Source organism: Argopecten irradians, chromosome 7, assembly GCF_041381155.1.
Source record: "Argopecten irradians isolate NY chromosome 7, Ai_NY, whole genome shotgun sequence".
In the NCBI taxonomy this organism is placed as follows: domain Eukaryota; kingdom Metazoa; phylum Mollusca; class Bivalvia; order Pectinida; family Pectinidae; genus Argopecten; species Argopecten irradians.
Window position 1 is genome coordinate 26,893,005 of NC_091140.1, and position 19,073 is coordinate 26,912,077.

The 19,073-nt window shown below is 35.6% G+C and overlaps 2 protein-coding genes across 3 annotated transcripts in view; one reads left to right on the top strand and one right to left on the bottom strand.

The window, feature by feature from the left end:
- The window catches only part of LOC138328006 (pancreatic secretory granule membrane major glycoprotein GP2-like), a 35,517-nt gene that overhangs the window by 575 nt on the left and 15,869 nt on the right, over positions 1–19,073 (bottom strand). Inside the window, exon 6 of one of the 2 annotated variants that reach the window (XM_069274568.1) lies at positions 174–232. The exons of the other annotated variant lie outside the window; for it this stretch is intronic. Coding sequence (XP_069130669.1) covers positions 174–232 — 59 coding nt within the window. The remainder of the gene's footprint in view (positions 1–173; positions 233–19,073) is intronic. 2 annotated transcript variants of the gene reach the window in all.
- LOC138326751 (uncharacterized) lies at positions 5,733–7,255 on the top strand. Its single transcript, XM_069272760.1, has 2 exons — positions 5,733–5,958; positions 6,162–7,255. The coding sequence occupies exons 1-2, from the start codon at positions 5,733–5,735 to the stop codon at positions 7,253–7,255; spliced, it is 1,320 nt and encodes a 439-aa protein (XP_069128861.1).

The following is a 19,073-nucleotide window of genomic DNA, read 5'->3' on the forward strand; positions in this document are numbered from 1 at the left end:
CTTTAATGTACGTAATATTTGATAATTATATAAGGAGTGGCCGTACAAAAAAATTTATATTACGTTTTTATTTCATCGAACAAAATTTTTAATTCATTATACAATTGTACATATATGTAGCGGGTGAAGTAAAAACAAATATTTTCATATAATTCAAGCTTTAGCGATCTTACGTTAGAATTGACACTATTACGCTGACAAGCAAAGATGATACTTCCATTCCCAGTGTTTTCTGGAAAACAAAAAAATGCTGTGATAACTTTTTTTTTTCTCCAAGAGTTAATCCTTTTAATGAATCGTCGGAATATTCATATAAAAATGAAAATTGTTTATCATTCTTTTATTTCCGGTTTTTTGTTTTTTTGTTGTTGTTTTTTTTTTGTTGTGGTTGCTAGTCATAATCAGCATGGAAAACAACACATTTTGACGTCAACGTTCAATGGAAATTCCGATTTCAACTAATTTAAAAACGAAATTGTATAACACATTTGATAATTTAAAACATTCTTGAATTCTTTGCCTTGTTTTAACTTTCGATTTCTGTATCTTCATATCTTAGTTCCCCCATTAAATCCGATTTTATATAAGAATAAATATGTGTATGTCTTATTTAAAGGTTCGAAATGTACATTGTACAGATTATTCGCCGAGCTACATTATAGCAATTTTATGTCCTTTTGACAGATATTCTGTAAATAAATGGTAATAAATGACACCTGTATCACATAAAACCTAATGCATGTTCACATAGCTTTTGTCTAGTTATCAATTTGTTTTGAATGCTCGTTCCCACGGTTCATTAAAAACACCTGATAATTTTCATTGGATATTGCCATACTTGTGTGCCAGAGGAAACTGGACAAGTTTATAACATACAATGTACTAGTAGTAATGGTTAGGGTTTTAATACGTGTGGTACATGTAGTGCTTGGGGTTGTAGTCTAATACCACAGAAAAATAGTGTTTGTATGCTATGATCTTTACAATATAGTGTACGTGTGGTAGTGCTTGGGGTTGTAGTCTAATACCACAGCTAAATAGTGTTTGTATGCTATGATCTTTACAATATAGTTTATGGTTATCCACTCGATACTTACCGTTGCCATAGTGACCAGTCGTAGTTATATCCCCTGTTGTATGGGATGTGATAGCTGGGGTTGTAGTAGTGGTGGTGGTACTGGTCGTGGTTGTAACAGTGGTTGTAGTCCAAACTATGTGTGAACAGTTATCAGACGGTACAAGACTGGAACCTAAAAAAGAACATAATAAAATAAAATCGACATTTCTGCTCATTAATGACCAGCAGATATCACGACAAATGATGATTAATGTTTTCTGAATAAAGTACCACAGGTTCCAAATCTTTTGTCTATAATCTGGTTTTCCCTCCATGTCGAACACTAGCAGAACCTACATAGACTATGACTGGAGTCCAAATGTTTAAATATAGATGTCTTGAGATATTGTAGATAATGTCCAGACAAGATAAATTTTCATGTTCCTTCCGCCTTCCAATTGCCCGTCGTAATCAAAAGGACATTATTATATATAATTATTTCACAGAAGTATGTTGTACAACATACTCCACAAGCGTTATCTACCAATGGAAACTGGCCCTGCAGGTAGGGCGTTAGAATTGTACCTGCTGCCCCCCTATTGCATGATCGTAAAAGGCGACTAAATTTAGGATCTTATCTTTTCTCTTCTTCCTAACTGACTTTATCTTTCCTAATGCCTCCCTTGGCACCGCCTCACTTTTGGCCATGAGTTGAGCGTTCGCCCCTGTGAGGAAGGCTCTGGGTTCTGTCCCCTGACCGAGACACACCAAAGTCTATAAAAGTGGTAGTTTCTGATCCTGCTTGGCGCTCAGCATACTGGGAGTGGGACGACTGGTTCGCCCGTTGTCAGTATAATGTGACCGGGTGGGGTATGTTGCTTGGTGTCTTCGGCGGCATGCTTCAGTGATATAGCACTATAAAAAGGGCAACAGTTCCACTATACAAGAAGACACAACACGAACATACCGCAGTCTCCCAAAACACTCACCTCGCACTACATACACGCCACACAGTCCATCCATGGGAGGCCGTCCTTACATGACCATAGCTGTTAATAGGACGTTAATTAATCAAACAAACAAACCAATGGAAACACATACATTATAATTTAAAAACATCATCGGCAGATCTTTACTTTATAATATCGTAATCACAGGCCATTTTATTTAACTTGTGCTAACCCGTTTCTCTCGAAAAAATAATGAAATTAAAGTCACTTTTCGGATCCCATCGCCCTGCAGGTAGGGCCTTAGAATTGTACCTGCTGCCCCCCTATTGCATGATCGTAAAAGGCGACTAAATTTAGGATCTTATCTTTTCTCTTCTTCCTAACTGACTTTATCTTTCCTAATGCCTCCCTTGGCACCGCCTCACTTTTGGCCATGAGATGAGCGAGCGTTCGCCCCTATGATGAAGGCTCTGGATTCTGTCCCCTGGCCGAGACACACCAAAGTCTATAAAAGTGGTAGTTTCTGCTCCAGCTTAGCGCTCAGCAAACGGAGTGGGACGACTGGTTCGCCCGTTGTCAGTATAATGTGACCAGGTGAGGTGTGTTGCTTGGTGTCTTCGGCGGCATCATTCTGTGATATAGCACTATAAAACGGGCAACAATTCCACTATACAGGAAGACACAACATGAACATACCGCAGTCTCCCAAAACACGCGCCTCGCACAACATACATGCAACATACCGCATACATGGGAGGCCGTCCTTACATGACCATAGCTGTTAATAGGACGTTAATTAATCAAACAAACAAACAAATTTCGGATCTCAAATTAACTTGACATACTAATGTCCTAAAATTGTTTTCTTGAATGCTTTATTTGCATTGAACAATTTACAGGCAGATATGTAAACCAGAGAAAGTACTTGATTTAGGGCAAAATGTGAACGGAAACGACATATAGCAGCGTTGCGACGTAAGATAACAGATCAATGCAGTTATTGTGTACTTACTAACACAGTAGGCCTGAGGACAGTTCGTTGCACTTTTAAGTTGATAGACACGGAATGAACAAGTTCTTCACTTTGATAGTGAAACTATTGTGCCATGTAGAGAAGATTGATCGCATACATATGTCACGGTCTACCGCTCCTTCGGACACACCTGGCACCGTACCTGTAAAAAATATTTTTACTGATTGATATATTTTACACCACTTCGAACTATCCATTATTAAATAATCTTTGTTGCTGGTTCGATATTCCCTGATAAGACTTCAAGGTCAATCAAATAAATTATGCGTTAATAAGTTTTTTCCATACTACATGTTAAAGATGCTCCACCGCCGACAAAGCATAAATGATATTCATCAATTGAATGATAATTGGTGTTTAATCATGTATATTTATGTCTAATTAACACAAAAAAAATATGAAATAGTATATTTTGCCATTGGTGCATGAGCAATCAGTACTTCATTCCATATAGGACATAGTGCTACGGAATTTTTTCGGGATGCAATTAATTATTTTTTATATTTTCAACTTAAGTAAAATTAGAAGCTCAAACTTTTCTATGGCGGTAATGGTGTAAATTAAGTAACTTTTGTAACTGAAGAAAAATACTAAATCGTCAGCTCCTGTTTTTAATAGTGGAAAAATACCATTTTTCAGCGGTGGTGCATCTTTAAGGAAAGAATTATTGTTCTTTGATATCCTCAAATCTGCTAGATCTTTATTTAACACAGAAAAATTGAAAATTTGACTCCGTTTTCAAAATCATAGGAACCGTTCATTCAGAGCTGGTAAGATGTCCTACTTCCATCATCTACCAAAACACTACTGTCATACGTCAGATCACTCCACGCGTCCCCCACCAGTCTGTACCATTTAGTAGATAGGACCGCGTCACAAATCTTGTTTGTGTACTCAGATTCTGTGTGACTTGGTGCCCGCTTAGAGTCGGCTGTGAAGTTTTCATAAGTGATACATGTACAAGGCTCTGAAAAAGTTAATATCAAGTTTGTTAAATGAAATCATGAAACAGTACATTTATAGATCCATGTGTCTTCAACAAAACCTGTATGTAGTATCATTAAACTCTATTATAATGGCCCTGCAGGTAGGGCGTTAGAATTGTACCTGCTGCCCCTATTGCATGACCGTAAAAGGCGACTAAATTTAGGATCTTATCTTTTCTCTTCTTCCTAATCTGACTTTATCTTTCCTAATGCCTCCCTTGGCACCGCCTCACTTTTGGCCTTGAGTTGAGCGTACGCCCCTGTGAGGAAGGCTCTGGGTTCTGTCCCCTGGCCGAGACACACCAAAGTCTTTAAAAGTGGTAGTTTCTGCTCCTGCTTAGCGTTTAGCATACAGGGAGTGGGACGACTGGTTCGCCCGTTGTCAGTATAATGTGACCGGGTGGGGTGTGTTGCTTGGTGTCTTCGGCGGCATGCTTCAGTGATATAGCACTATAAAAAGGGCAACAGTTCCACTATACAAGAAGACACAACACGAACATACCGCAGTCTCCCAGTACACTCACCTCGCACAACATACACGCAACACACCGCATACATCGGAGGCCGTCCTTACATGACCATAGCTGTTAATAGGACGTTAATAAATAAAAAAACAAGCAAACAAAATTATAAAGGAAAATTATGATATTCAATAATATAAGTGTATTGGTAAAGGTCATAAATACATAGACAAATTTAACCGTAATTGGAAAAAATGGATTAAACTTATAGAAACCTCACTAAATCTATGACAGTATGAGATAAAATATACGTTATTACAAAATTATTTTAAAGTTATATTGCTGCTAATTTCACTGTAACGATATGTAACTTCAACATTTGATATTTAAAGATTGACATATAACTTGATGATTTAGCTCCCCAACAGCATATATCGGTCTATACGAGGACCGAAATCTAGGTATCATATATTTCTGGTTTTGAATAAAGCGCCTTCAATCACCGCCATGTTCAGTGACTTCGGGGTTTGTCAGATTCTGAATCGTATCACTTGGCTGACGTTCAACACGGCCTGCACATGGTGAGCCAGGTAACTAGCGTAAGCGTACACATGTTTGTTTACGTTTAAGCTAATATGAGCAAATTATTCTGGTACATGTATATGTCCGCAGATTGAAAATTTGAAACATCCAATTTACACATTGCCGTAAAATATTGTGTGTATCAAATATTGTAATGTTCGATCATTATTTTCTTTGTAGATAGAGTCTGCTGAGGTCGACCAAATGTTTTGTTTTTGAAAAATTGTTGACATATTCTTTTGGTTTCACAACTCTCGTTTTACTTCAAGATTGTCGCGATGATGTTCGGAATGATTCGGCATCTTTCGAGCCTATTTTTCACGTGTACACGTTAAAAAGATTTTTTACTTTTATAATTAAAAATACTTCCAGCAGGGATGAAAAAGTTCCGCCGATCGGTCTTATTCACTTCTTGTCAGATTTTACCAGCGTAACTGTTGATTTTGATGTACTGTGGTATGTTAAAAATGCAAATAAAATTGTTTGATACACGTGGAAAGACGAATTTGTTTTGTTATTTTCTCATTTCGGCAATCTCGAACTCTGTCCAGTGTTGAATATATGGAAAGCGAAAGTATAATCACGTTTGAATCGCTGCATCTGCTTCCAAGCGCTTTTCGCACCACGCGTAAACCTCGTGGTGAAAGAAAAATAAACAGAAGAATGGCGAAGTTATTGAATACAAGTGAAATCAAGGCATGCGACGCGTCAGTGAAAAACAAATGGAATGATGCATGGCCCCAGAAAGTTGTAACAGTTCAGCTTCGACAAGATAATGTGGATATAAAGATCGGCGACCACATAAAAAAGATCGATGTTCCTGGCAAAGCCGTGTGTGAACTGTGTCATGATGTGATAAATTACGGCCAGAAGGGTGTGACGTCCCTCCGTAATCACGTATTGACGACAAAGGACACTTAGAAGGGAAAATTATGCTATCTGTGCCCCGGGTCTTAAATCATCGTCCGCGGAAATGTGGGAGAACAAAAGGACGTCGCCGCTGACTCCTTTAGCTGATCGAGTGGTGACACCTTCATTGGGTGTTAACTGTACTTGTGAGTTATTTTAATGAGTCTCAAAATGAGGTTGTAGTCGAATATTTATTCTCTGCGAGTCTTGTCAAAGTAGACAGTCAGGCAATATTTGATGAGGTTGACAAATTCTTCACAAAACACGAGATTCCGTGGGAAAATTTGATGTCTATACTCATGGATTCATGCAATGTCATGAGGGGATCAAAGACAGGATTCGAAACGAGAGTGAGGGAGAGTCGAGCTGGACATCTACTGGATATTGACGGTGATTCATGTCACCACATCCACAACGCCTCAAAATACTTTTGCCGCCAATTCGACCGTCACGTTGAAGGTCTTCACACAACGATTTTTAACGACTTCAAGTGGTCAGTGGACTTGAGGGACATGTTAAAGGAAATATGTTTGATTCTAAATATCAAATACACCATGCCGGACAACATGGTTCTGAAAGCGTTGACGTCATTGGACCCAACTGTCAAGTACCACAGTAAATGTGCGACATTGTTGCGAAAACTGCCGGAACTTGTCACCAATGTGCTCATCGATGACAAGACGGATGGTTACAATGCTGAGGTAATCAAATACCATGTTGATAAGGCACTGCCAGCTACAGAGAAAGCAGATGGGAGCAGAGTCAGATGCGACCACTACTGGGCAGCTGTTGACAAGATCAAGTACCCGTCCCTCTGCAAAATGGTTAAGGCACTTTTGAGCTGTTTCCATGGTCCCCAAGTGGAAAGCAGCTTCAGTAACATGGGATATACCATGGACTCAAAGTCAAATCGTATGGACATCAGAACGTTCAGTGCCATAGAGACCGTCAGGTATGGACAGAAGGCTACCGGCAAGAAGTCAGCAGCGGAAATCTATGAGAAGGGGGATGTCCTGCACGACATAGTCGACTCTACCTTGTGTAGAAAGATGCGGTTTGCTGCCAAAAGGCACAGGGAGGCCATGGAAGAGGAGGCTAATGCGAGAGAAGAGAAGAGACGGAGGCTTGATGTAGCGAAAAGTGTAGTGAAAAGTAAGAAAGCTCACAAAGAGGAAGAGGCGAAACGGGCATCAAGATCACTAAAAAAACACAGGGAGAACATTCTGAGGAAACTTGTGGAAAGGAGGAAAGGAAAGGCCAAAAAAGCCAGGAAGTGAAATAATAAGGTTTCAGTGATTCAATAGTTATGTGTGTACAGTACAGTGTATAAATATATTTTGAAGAACAGTATTTCACAATTTTAGTCATGAACAGTATGGACTACATTTAGACTTGCATATTTCTTTGCAATAATATATAATGAGCCGGGCCGAGTGTGTAAATAGATTTTGAGGAGTTTATAGTGCTAGAAACATTAGTACATATTGACTGCATTTAAATAGACTTCTTGTAAAACATTGGAGGATGAACATATGTGTATTTCTTCGAAATAATGAGCAGACAACATTTTTGAAGTCTGGTGTGTGTAAATAGAATTTCGAGGATTTTTTGTGCCATCTAACTATCTAAAGACTACATTGGACTCGTGATGTAAGACAGTGAGAAATTAAAAGATAAGCAGACACCAGAGGAAAACCTTGTATAAATCTGACAAGAATTGATGAGTGACCATTATTTTTGAACAATTTTTTGGCCTGTTGATTGTGTTTGAAGGGTTTAAGAAGATATGTATGGAAGGTATCATTTTAAGGGGAAAATAACCTCCACCAATCTCAAATTTTCTTTAGCTTCAGGGGGGCTTCGCCCCCCAGACCCCCCACCGGGGCTGCGCCCCTGGCCCCTTTTTCACCAAAAGCCATTTTCATCTCTGTTCCTGTGCTGCAACTATGTAAAAAAATAGAAAAATATGTACAACACTTCAACAGTTTTCACTATGACAAAAAGAGCGAAAGTTATAGACCATACAACTTCAACACACTTCATTAAAGTTGTATTTCTTGTAAATTTCACCATCACAAACTCTCATAAAACATACAATGTATGAATATGAATGCTTATGTATGATGGTTCAGATCCATGAAAACACCAATATACTATTGACATAGCGGTAAATTTCGCATGAAATATCACACGTTTTAAAAGAACCGCCACAGTCAACGCCATGTTTCAAATTTTCGGGTAATGTCGGAAAACCGAGTTGCATCACGTGACCGACATCGGCGATACCCGTATAGATTGGAACCTCCCGAGCCGTATCAAGTGCTCAATACCGGTATAGATCGGAACAGTTCGGATATTTCCGAGCTATTTTAAACGTGTACACATTAAAAATATTTTTTACTTTCATAATTAAAAATACTTCCAGTGCTGCAACTTTATAAAAAGTGGTAAAAGTAGAATGTTTAAACCTCGGACAGACAGGGGAAAAAAATGTGTATAACACTTAAAGAGTTTTCATTATGACAAAAAGAGCGAAAGTGATAGACCATACAACTTTAAGTATTTATACAAAAGTTTACATAATTGCAACCTCCACCTATAGAATCTATAATATACTCATTACTCTTTCTCTCTCTCTCTCTCTCTATCTCTGATGTAATATCACATTATTATATGAACATGTCTTTTAAAAAATAAAAAGAAATGGAAAAACGTTTGTTAAATGGAGCAAATTTATAATTTAAATGTTTTGACATTGAACGAATACAAATATAAAGAAAGAGAATAAAAGGGAAAGTTCAACGAATGATGGTGTCATTTGAGTGCTTCATGATCGAAAGGTTCTCTCCTGTGACAAGAGGATAAAGTTTTAACTACATAACATACCTGCAGTTACTGTTGCAACCACCATGCAGACGATAATTTCGACGATCAATATGCTCATCCTTTCTGTTTACGTTAGATCTAGAAAAAATGTCTTTTTATAGTTATTATTGATAATAAAACATTGTTTCCATTTGATAATCGTATGTCAATAACTAATAAAGTCAAGTTTTATAATCACCTTCAGCAAAATAATTTGATGGTCAGTTTACCACCGAGATAAAATATCTAGACATTATTTTAAACCAATTGGCCATTTACAAACAAGGCAATATGATAGTTATTCAGTATCCAAATTAATGCTATGGTTAGGTAAATACTATAAGACTCTTTCATATGTGGATATGAAGGATAGGGATATTCTACCCGAGGGTCACAAAATGTAGTAAAACCCGAGGCTTGCCGAGGGTTTTGCAACATTTTGTGATCCCGAGGGTAGAATATCCCTATCCTTCATATCCACTTATGAAAGAGTATTTTTCTTTCATACCTCGACGTTTTATTGCAATTTTACAACTAATTATATCCCGCCATTTTGAAATAAATTCGAAGAAATCCACGACTGGAAATAAAGTTTCCATACATGACATTTTATGTGATATTTTCAACACAAATTTCATCGTGTGCATCTTTTATAGTAAAAACCAGTCATATTTGTGAACAAAATGTTAAAATTTTACCGAAGAAATAGAGATTTTGTTGACGCCGTGACGTCACGAGGCTTTATTGTATGGGTAGACATGCAATACAGCCGCAGGCGACATGAGTGTATTGCCCTGGACCAGCCAGTATTACACCTGTAGGTATGAAAGAAAAAATTCTACATTTATGATATTGTTTCTCAAATAGAACGGTCCATGGGTTGATGTAATTACGTGGGATAGTGTAATTTTAAGCTTAAATATGTCTTTAAAATAGAGTTTGTACACAAACTTTTAGTATGTATAATAAACAAATCAAAACGAAGATTGTTCCTGGATCTGTAGAACAATTTTTCTATTACACATCAGACTAGGGTCTGATTTCGGTGTTACGGTTCATGGTTTAATTATATGAGAGGTTTTAGTAGTTAGTTACAAGTCCAATATAACAGGTATGCATGCATATATTACAAAAAAGATCAGAAGGTCAACGTGTTATGCTTGTATAAAAAAGAGGTTCTGAGAAAAAAGAGGTTCTGCAAACTGTATGGTTTCAGAGAAGACATGCATACGCATAACCTTGAAGGACATTTAAAACTTAATTGTAACATTTAAGTTGTCCATAGTACATTGTACCGTATGCTGTCAAATGTCAAAATTAAGATAGAGCAGAACTTCCAAACAGTTCCTTCAAACATTTGTCAAAAATAATTGATTGGTTAAAAGGAGACCATAGTATCCTTTACCTTGTGATAGTGTATTTAAGTATATAATTGAGTCCTTCACCATTCTGTACGTTGTTGGAAAGTCCAGTAATTTGATTGAAATCGTAAAAAACATGTATATCCGTGAGTGGTATGACGCAAACAGCGACTTTTTTGTTTAAGTTCGGAAAAAAAAACCCATGTCAGATTGTTTCCCAGATAATGATACCACGGAGACTAACGCGTTTGTGTCTGGTATAATGGAGTAATCGTTCGGGGTTTTTTTGTTCTAAAATTCAACGTTTTCTGGTCTTTAAACCTGCATTATAACCATACATGCAAAATATATCCGGATCATAAATGTTTGATTTCTAATTTAAGTATTATTAAAGAGGAATACTTATCGTTTTTGTTTTGTATATATGAAAATACAAAAAAATGTTTATTCTTTTCAACGGTTTGGTTATATGGCTATACTCAGAGGTTAATAGAATTCGTTCTGTCTCTCTCATATTTTCTTATTCAATCTTTTGTGTAATATCATAATATGATATGTGACATATTATTCTATATCAAATTCCAAATCGAAAGGTACACAGCTATTTGCACATATGAAGTGAACTATTAACATTGCATTTGTACTTATATATACATATACTAATAGATACATATACTTGTAGATACATATACATGTAAGCAAAACATTGTGCCTAATGTTCTAACGAATTGCACCAATGGAATTCCTTAAGTTTCTAATTGTTTCTCTCTTTAACAGTATAAGAGTTTAGGTTAGTCATTTCTAAACTCTATCCTACTTTTGAAGTGTTAATACAGGCAATTCAAAGCGTGGGGTCTATATTTATAACAAGTATCATTATTACTGAAAATTTAATTAGATGATAAGTATAGTTAATGATTGCTGTTTTTTTTAATCTTTTATCAAAACAATATCTTTGTGCACAAGTGAATGGCATATTTAGGAAATATACTGTAGTGTAGAGGTAAAAGGTGTGATGTCAATAATGTTTTAAAAATTCTGCCTACGGTAAAACAATTTTTTTTCTTAGGTTGATAGCATTGTCCTCGTTGCTTCATGGTGCAAATTTGAGATGAACTATTACAAGTTAATAGTTCATAGGTAATGATTTATTACATTAAGTAGTTATTTTTATAAATAATTAATGTAATCCCGATCAGTAGGAAGTTCATAGGTGATAATGTATTACATTAAGTAGTTATTAAGTAGTTCTTTTTATAAATAATCAATGTAATCCCGATCAATAGGAACATTTTTATCAAAATAGGATGCACAATGACATTCCCGTAAAACGTTAAAACATTGAAAAATAGACATCAATACGAAACAATTACTTCATCTATGCATTCATATCGTAAAGGGACGGTAGGGTAAACTATTTTTACATTCAGTGATATATATACTATAATATTAAAACAATGTGTTAATTTGCTTGCCCATCTATTGAAATTCAAGCCGTAGAAACACTTTCGTGTTCAGCATTACAAAAACAAATACAATCAACTATTTTTGATTGAGTGTGATTGCAATGCAAAAATGCATGACTCATTACATGTATCTTTCCATTGCCCTTGATATAAAGATATTTGCTGTTATTCAGAATAATGGACTTTTGTATCCTCTCAAGTCAATATAATGAGATTGTTTTCTGGAGTTTGATTCGCATCAGATAAGTAAGCTAACCTGACCAAAATAAGTATTTAAGATAAATGTTCTAAACATGTGCTGTTCTTTTCTTGTGAACAGAATGAACAAGAAACATATCCAGATAAACTCAATGGTCGAGTTTGATGTTTGATATTTTCCCGTGTAATGGTTTTAAAATCGCGTGGATTGCTTTGGTTAAAAATGAAATTTTATTGATAGCGAAATCAGAAAATTATATTTTGTGTGGCTATATGGGTCAAATCAAGCTGATATTTTCAAGTTGACAATGCTTTCTGGTCATTTTCATATTTCTATATATAAGTTTTCATTACAATATGCAAACATAAACTTGCAAATCTAAATTACGTATGACTGGCTAGGAAACAGTGTTCTTCACTCCTTATCCAGCTTTATTTAATTTTAAGTTATTTTACTCGAAAAATAGTCAGATAATCAATTAAGTTAAATTTTTCTGACCAAAAATGTCAATTTCACGGAGGCAGATACTGGCATTTTGCCAGTAATTGTGTCGGTATCCATATTTCAAAAAAACGAAATAAATTATGTTGTACTTCCTTCGTGTTCAATAAATCAAAAATCTATGTCTGATTCACAATGTGTTTAAGAAGTATTTTCACCAACTCTTTTCGGCTCTTCATTCCGCATAAAAATTTTGCCTACATAGATTATAATCACATTGTTTTGTAAAACTTGTCGGATCATTCACCTACATAACAATCATTGTTCGTACTATGTAACGGGGTCTGTATTTAGATAATTGGCACAGGTATGGCTATATACCATCTGACAACCAGGCATTATATATGAGGGGTTAAGGTAAACTGTGTGTAATCAACTGGCAATTCCACGTAACAATCTGCACATTTTTCCACGAAGGAAGTATATTTAATAATACATGCCATAACTGCATTTGAAAAAAGTCAACCAGGCTTAATCTCATACAAAGACAATAATTGAAGGCTAGCAGTACATTGAATTTCCAATTAACGACAATCAATTCGTGATCCAAATAAAATTTCGGATTTTCAAACTTTTCTTTTGTAAAATTATCCTAATGATTCATGCAGAGTTATCTACTATAGTTTCCTTACACGTTCATTTCTCTTTTTTTCCTAAATCTATATCTCCAATTTAGTCTCATTACCAATATCACTGACATAACAGAATATCGGGTCATTGTCAATACTTGATTGATCGGTTATCAAAATTGTTTTCTAACCCCTCTAATAGATATATCTAAATTACACATTTTATTATATAAATGTATCTCTCCAACCCATCAAATATAGTAACACAAATTCTCATGTTAACTTTGTAATTCATGTATTTTGATATATGTTTTAACGGATATACATTTGTTTCTTCATTACAATTAAGACAGCAATGTTTGTTTGTTTGTTTGATTAATTAACGTCCTGTTAACAGCTATGGTCATGTAAGGACGGCCTCCCATGTATGCGGTGTGTTGCGTGTATGTTATGCGAGGTGCGTGTCTTGGGAGACTGCGGTATATTCATGTTGTGTCTTCTTGTATAGTGGAACTTTTGCCCTTTTTATAGTGCTATATCACTGAAGCATGCCGCCGAAGACACCAAGCAACACACCCCACCCGGTCACATTATACTGACAACGGGCGAACCAGTCGTCCCACTCCCTTTTTGCTGAGCGCTAAGCTGGAGCAGAAACTACCACTTTTACAGACTTTGGTGTGTCTTGGCCAGGGGACAGAACCCAGAGCCTTCCTCACAGGGGCGAACGCTCAACTCAAGGCCAAAAGTGAGGCGGTGCCAAGGGAGGCATTAGGAAGGATAAAGTCAGTTAGGAAGAATAGAAAAGATAAGATACTAAATTTAGTCGCCTTTTACGATCATGCAATAGGGGCAGCAGGTATAATTCTAACGCCCTACCTGCAGGGCCAAGACAGCAATGTAATAAAGTTTCAATATTAAATGTGAATGAGTAATAATAGGATTACTCACTTTGATTCTAAGTGTGGTTCTTAGTTCATTTAATAATGAACATACAATACCTACTGCTCAGCTGTTTCATCACCTAGATAGCAACGACATACTGGCGAATCTCTCAAATGATCACAAAAGAGGTAAGTATCAAAATTACTTAGCAAAACCTCTTAGCTGACAAGAAATTATGTTAATAGTTCGGGAGCTGTTATTTATAAAAGTTTGTAATAGGTTCCAATTTCGATGATTATTAATGACCTACTGAAAGGAATATTAAAATATCTGGTCATTCTTAATGAATATCATTCATTTTTGTGCTGATATAAAAGTGGTTGTACCATCCGGTTTATATGTTGTGGAGACAGGTCATTGAAAATCTTAAACAATGTGAAAGTCTGTGTTTTTAAGTCGATCAGAGTGAGAGTATTTTAAAAAGAGAGAGAGGGGTTCAAAAGTGTAATGCCTACCACAATTCCGATAACCCTAGCGGCTTCTAAATGAACAGATTGTTTAGCGCTCTTATCTTAAACAACATCTGTGGATTCTAGAATAGGTGAAATATACGAGTTTTACGTGAACTTATTGATTTCAATGTTCTAGGATATATATTATTTAAAGAAATAATTAATATGATGAGTCCATTTACAATCACCAGATGGTAATACTCTAAGTATATATGTGTGGTAGAAGATTGCACTGTATTCTTATTGGAATATATAGGCCATGGCTAGGAGGGTCCCACATGCATCCCCCCTCCCCCCAAACCTCATAACCAATATTTTTCTTAACCCTTATGACAAATTAGAATGTTAACATTGCATAAATTGGGATGAACTTCCGGTTATGACGTCATCAAGATGGCCGCAATATCGAATATCACTAAAAATGAAAAATAGTCATAACATTGACCTTTTTCAACCGAAGTAGACAAATGAGGTATCAAAATGACCACAATAGAATAACAAATACATATCAGGACCAAATAATCCAACATATGTAGTTATTGTTACGCAGGAAATAAAAAAATCAGATTTCGAGCTCAAAAATGGTACATTTTTAGCAAATTTTTCATATTTGACTTGACGCAGCAAAAAGTTTCCAACAGCAAAGTATTATTTCTAATCAGTTTTTTATCACTTATCAAGCAGTTTAAACAACAACAACAAAACCCAATATTAACATTGTATAAGTTCCGGTTATGACGTCATCAAAATGGTCGCCATCTCGAATTTCACTAAAAGGTGAAAAATAGTCATAACATTGATATTTTTAAACTGAAGTAGACAAGACCAAATATTCCATTACATGTATTGACTAGTACGCAGGAAATGAAAACATAAGATTTTAAGCTCAAAAATGGTGATTTCACAACAAATTTTTCATATTTGTCTTAACGCAGCAAAAATATTTCCTCACACCAAATTATTATTCGTAATCAGTTATTTGATCACTTGTCAATCAGTAAATCAACAACAAAAATATATAGAAATGCAAAAGAGAATTCTTTTTGTACCATCATTTGGTTTACAAAACATCATTGGATGCATATAAAGGACATGTGTTTTTTTTCAAACTGCCGACACTTCAGTATCCTGGTGTCTTAGAATTTCCTGAATATTACATTGGCTATTGACGAGATTTAGATCTTAACAAATTTGAATTCAAAGTTGGCTGAATATCTAAGTGGGATTTAAAAAAAAAGATGAGCTAATGTGACATTACATTACCGGATTACCATCGTGGTTCTAACTTGTCAACCGTCCATGGCCAGAGTTAAAATAAGAAACATCGGCTTCAGGGATGCGGGAGCTCTCCCTGATTCCAACCTTGTGATTCACATATTGTATATGATGTTCCAGACTTCCCCGGCATGATGGAAAAAACAGCAAATCCACTTTCTGTGAAGGGTTAAGCTGGTTCTCCTTAATTCGTGAGAAGCCCAATTCTTCATTCTTGTGAACCCTCAGTGACCATAGATGGCACAAATGGATTCTTTGAGGTCATAAATAAGGTCTGCAGTGAAGTTCCACTATTTGCCTAGTCTGGAAAGCACTGTTGTGAACTATTTTCTGGGGAGTCTTCAATGGTCTCATTACGCATACAGCAGATGTCACACAACCAGCACCTTCAATGGAGTGGGAAAAGTCAGACCAATGAAAAACATTTAACTTTTATGAGCTCATTAATGACCTCGAGGATATCACCTATGCCATGTATGGTCTCATGGGGGTTAACAAGATGGATGAATGATACTTCATACGAATTATGAAGCTATGTGCAATGGAGAACCAATTCCACCATTCGAAGAATGTGGATCTGGTGTAATTTCCATTATGCTGGAGAAGTCTGAAACGGCATATACGATATCTAAGAATCTGAGAGAGATCCCACATCTCTGAACCAGTTGTTCCTGATATGAGCTCTGGCCATGGATGGGTTATGAAAGATGACAGGCTAGAACAACACTGGTAATGTAGTGTCCATCAGCTCATCGACATTGAAGACAACGCTCTGGCTTTCGACAAATTTGATACTGATATCTCGATTACTCTGATTTGGACTACAAGCTACAAGACATGCCGAGTCTCTTGGACAGAGCAGTGAGGCGAGATGCACGCGCAATGATAATGATAAAGAACCAGTGAAAGAAATTTGTGACACTGCAGTAACAACTGACTTATTACTAAATCTTCTACATCAATTCAGAAGTGCTGAAATCAAATACTCTTGATAGATTTAATTCAGTGAACTCTTACTTTACATTATTACATTAAAGCATATGTATTGTACGTATTTTATTTATTCTAGTGTTGTTAATATATAGTGCCTTTCTTGATTTGTGAGTTGAATGACACATACGGCACTTATAACTTATGTTTAGTGTTTTAACAGTCGTTTGTTATCAACATTACTTATTTATTTAAAACAGGTTCTTTATACATTTACCTATCTGACCTGTGTTTATGCAATTCATATAATAAGTGTAATGACCCGCTGTCTGTGCATGTTGTCAGAGTGCGAATCTCTAGCCTGTCTGATATAAACCGCCTTCCTGTGTAGAAGGCTTGCTCATATAAGACTGTTGTTGTGCCAAGTGGATCGACACCAGTGTAGTAGTTACATCTTGTTCGTGTACTGTTTCAAAGACGTACACGTGTTTGCCAATCTGATTTCTTGGAATCAGTTTTGTCAAATTATTAACATCATATTTGGAAATGTTTAACGGAAAATTTCTCAAACGTATTTGTTTTTTGGTTATCGTGTGTTATTTATAAGGTATTATGTCAAGGTATCTTATAATCATTAGGGCTATTTAAATTCCATGTTTAAAAATCCCCGTCAATGTCGGTGGTTATTATAAAGGATAACTAAATAAAGTCCGGCAATTGATAAACATTATTAGAAATCTATCTGTATTACAAATGTTAAAAAAACATAAACTAAAGTCTAAATACTTCAAAATGGCACCAAACAATTTATTTTGTATCAAAACATTCAAATATGGAAATGAATTATTAACTTTCAACATGAAATCGGAAGATCCACTGAGGTTCGGTTTGAGTCACGGCAAAAACAGTTTGATTGATTGTTGTTCTACTGTACACATCAGTTATTGTGATAAAAATTCAAGACGTATTCGATAAGACTGTTTATATATCCACAATATAACTATGGTGTTGAGCAACATGAATTTCATTATATACTAACAGAAATACCTAATGTTATGAAAGGAATACAAGCTTTAGGCTGATCTTAAATTATTCTAATGCAAATCATAATGCTTATCATTGAATGGATAATTCAGTGAGACAAATTATGTACAAAAAATGATACAAATTATGGCAAATGTACTGTTCGTTATTTCCTGATGACACATAAATCAACAAATTCCATGCCTTTATTAATTCTAAATGGTATAGCTATACGATTAAGCAGGTAATATATATACACGCTTCACCATTATCCGAAGCGGTGTTAAGTAAATTAAACAAAATGCAAATACTTACCTATCGAGAAGTTGATAAAATCATAATTTTTTTTTCAAACAGGACCATGCACCGTAAAAGGTGAGCACACTACTGCACGGGCCAGGGTTCAGCATAAAGATGTCTCACCATTATTGTGTAATAGCGGCTAGCGAACGAGTGGACTTCTGTGCATCACCATAGTAATACCAACTTCGATTATAATTGGTTTGTTTTCGATATATGCACATTTTAATGCAATCAGGCTTTAATACGGCTTGAATTGAATGTCCCTGCTTTTAGGATACCTTATTACGTCTGTGCTGTGGCCCAATCTTCCTTGTGTTACCAGTTCTTTATATCAATCATATACAATATATCATTACAGTTTTGTAGATTCCCACAGAACCTTAATTGCACATATTGCATTTTGATACATGCAGTGATATGTATGACAATAATTTTATCTGCTGCTCCTATTGCATGATCGTAAAATCCGACTAAATTTAGGATTTTATATTTTCTCTTCTATCACTTTGTTTTTCATAACGTTGTTCTTGGCAGCCTCTCACTTTTGACCTTCGGTTGAGCGCTTGCCCAAACGAGGTAGACTGTGGGTTCTGCCCACTATCCTATTGCGTGATATTTTCAGCACAAATCCCGTTGTTTGTATCTTGCTTTCATTTCAGAGTATTTTGTTCTCAGATGTTAAAGACAATAGAAATTGGGCAATAAGCAACATACCTATATACGCCCTCTCCATAAATATTAACAATACAACAAATCATTAAACTAATATTAATAAATTGAAGTAATATCGATTAATATTTTATCAATTGAGGATGATATTTAGGAATTGAGACATTGATCAAAAATCATTTGATACAAAACGTCTCTTAGTTTACATCGTTATAGATTAAAATGATTTTAGATATTCGAATATATATATTGGTTACCCTGACAAAGTATTGAGCTTGATCAAGTATCGCTTATTTCTATTAATTTTATGTCGTGTAGAGCCATATTAAAAAAATGTATTACCAGTGGTAAATCATTATCGAGTTCCAAATAGAATTAAAAGGAGCCGTCTTGGTTTGACGTACATGTATATAAGCTCACTATCTTCGTTTTTGTATCTTTCAAAGTAACCAAGCCTAGTTTCTGAGAAAAATAAAATTTTACCAATAAAATAGTAATTTGTTTAACACTATGACGTCACGAGGCTGTAATGCATGG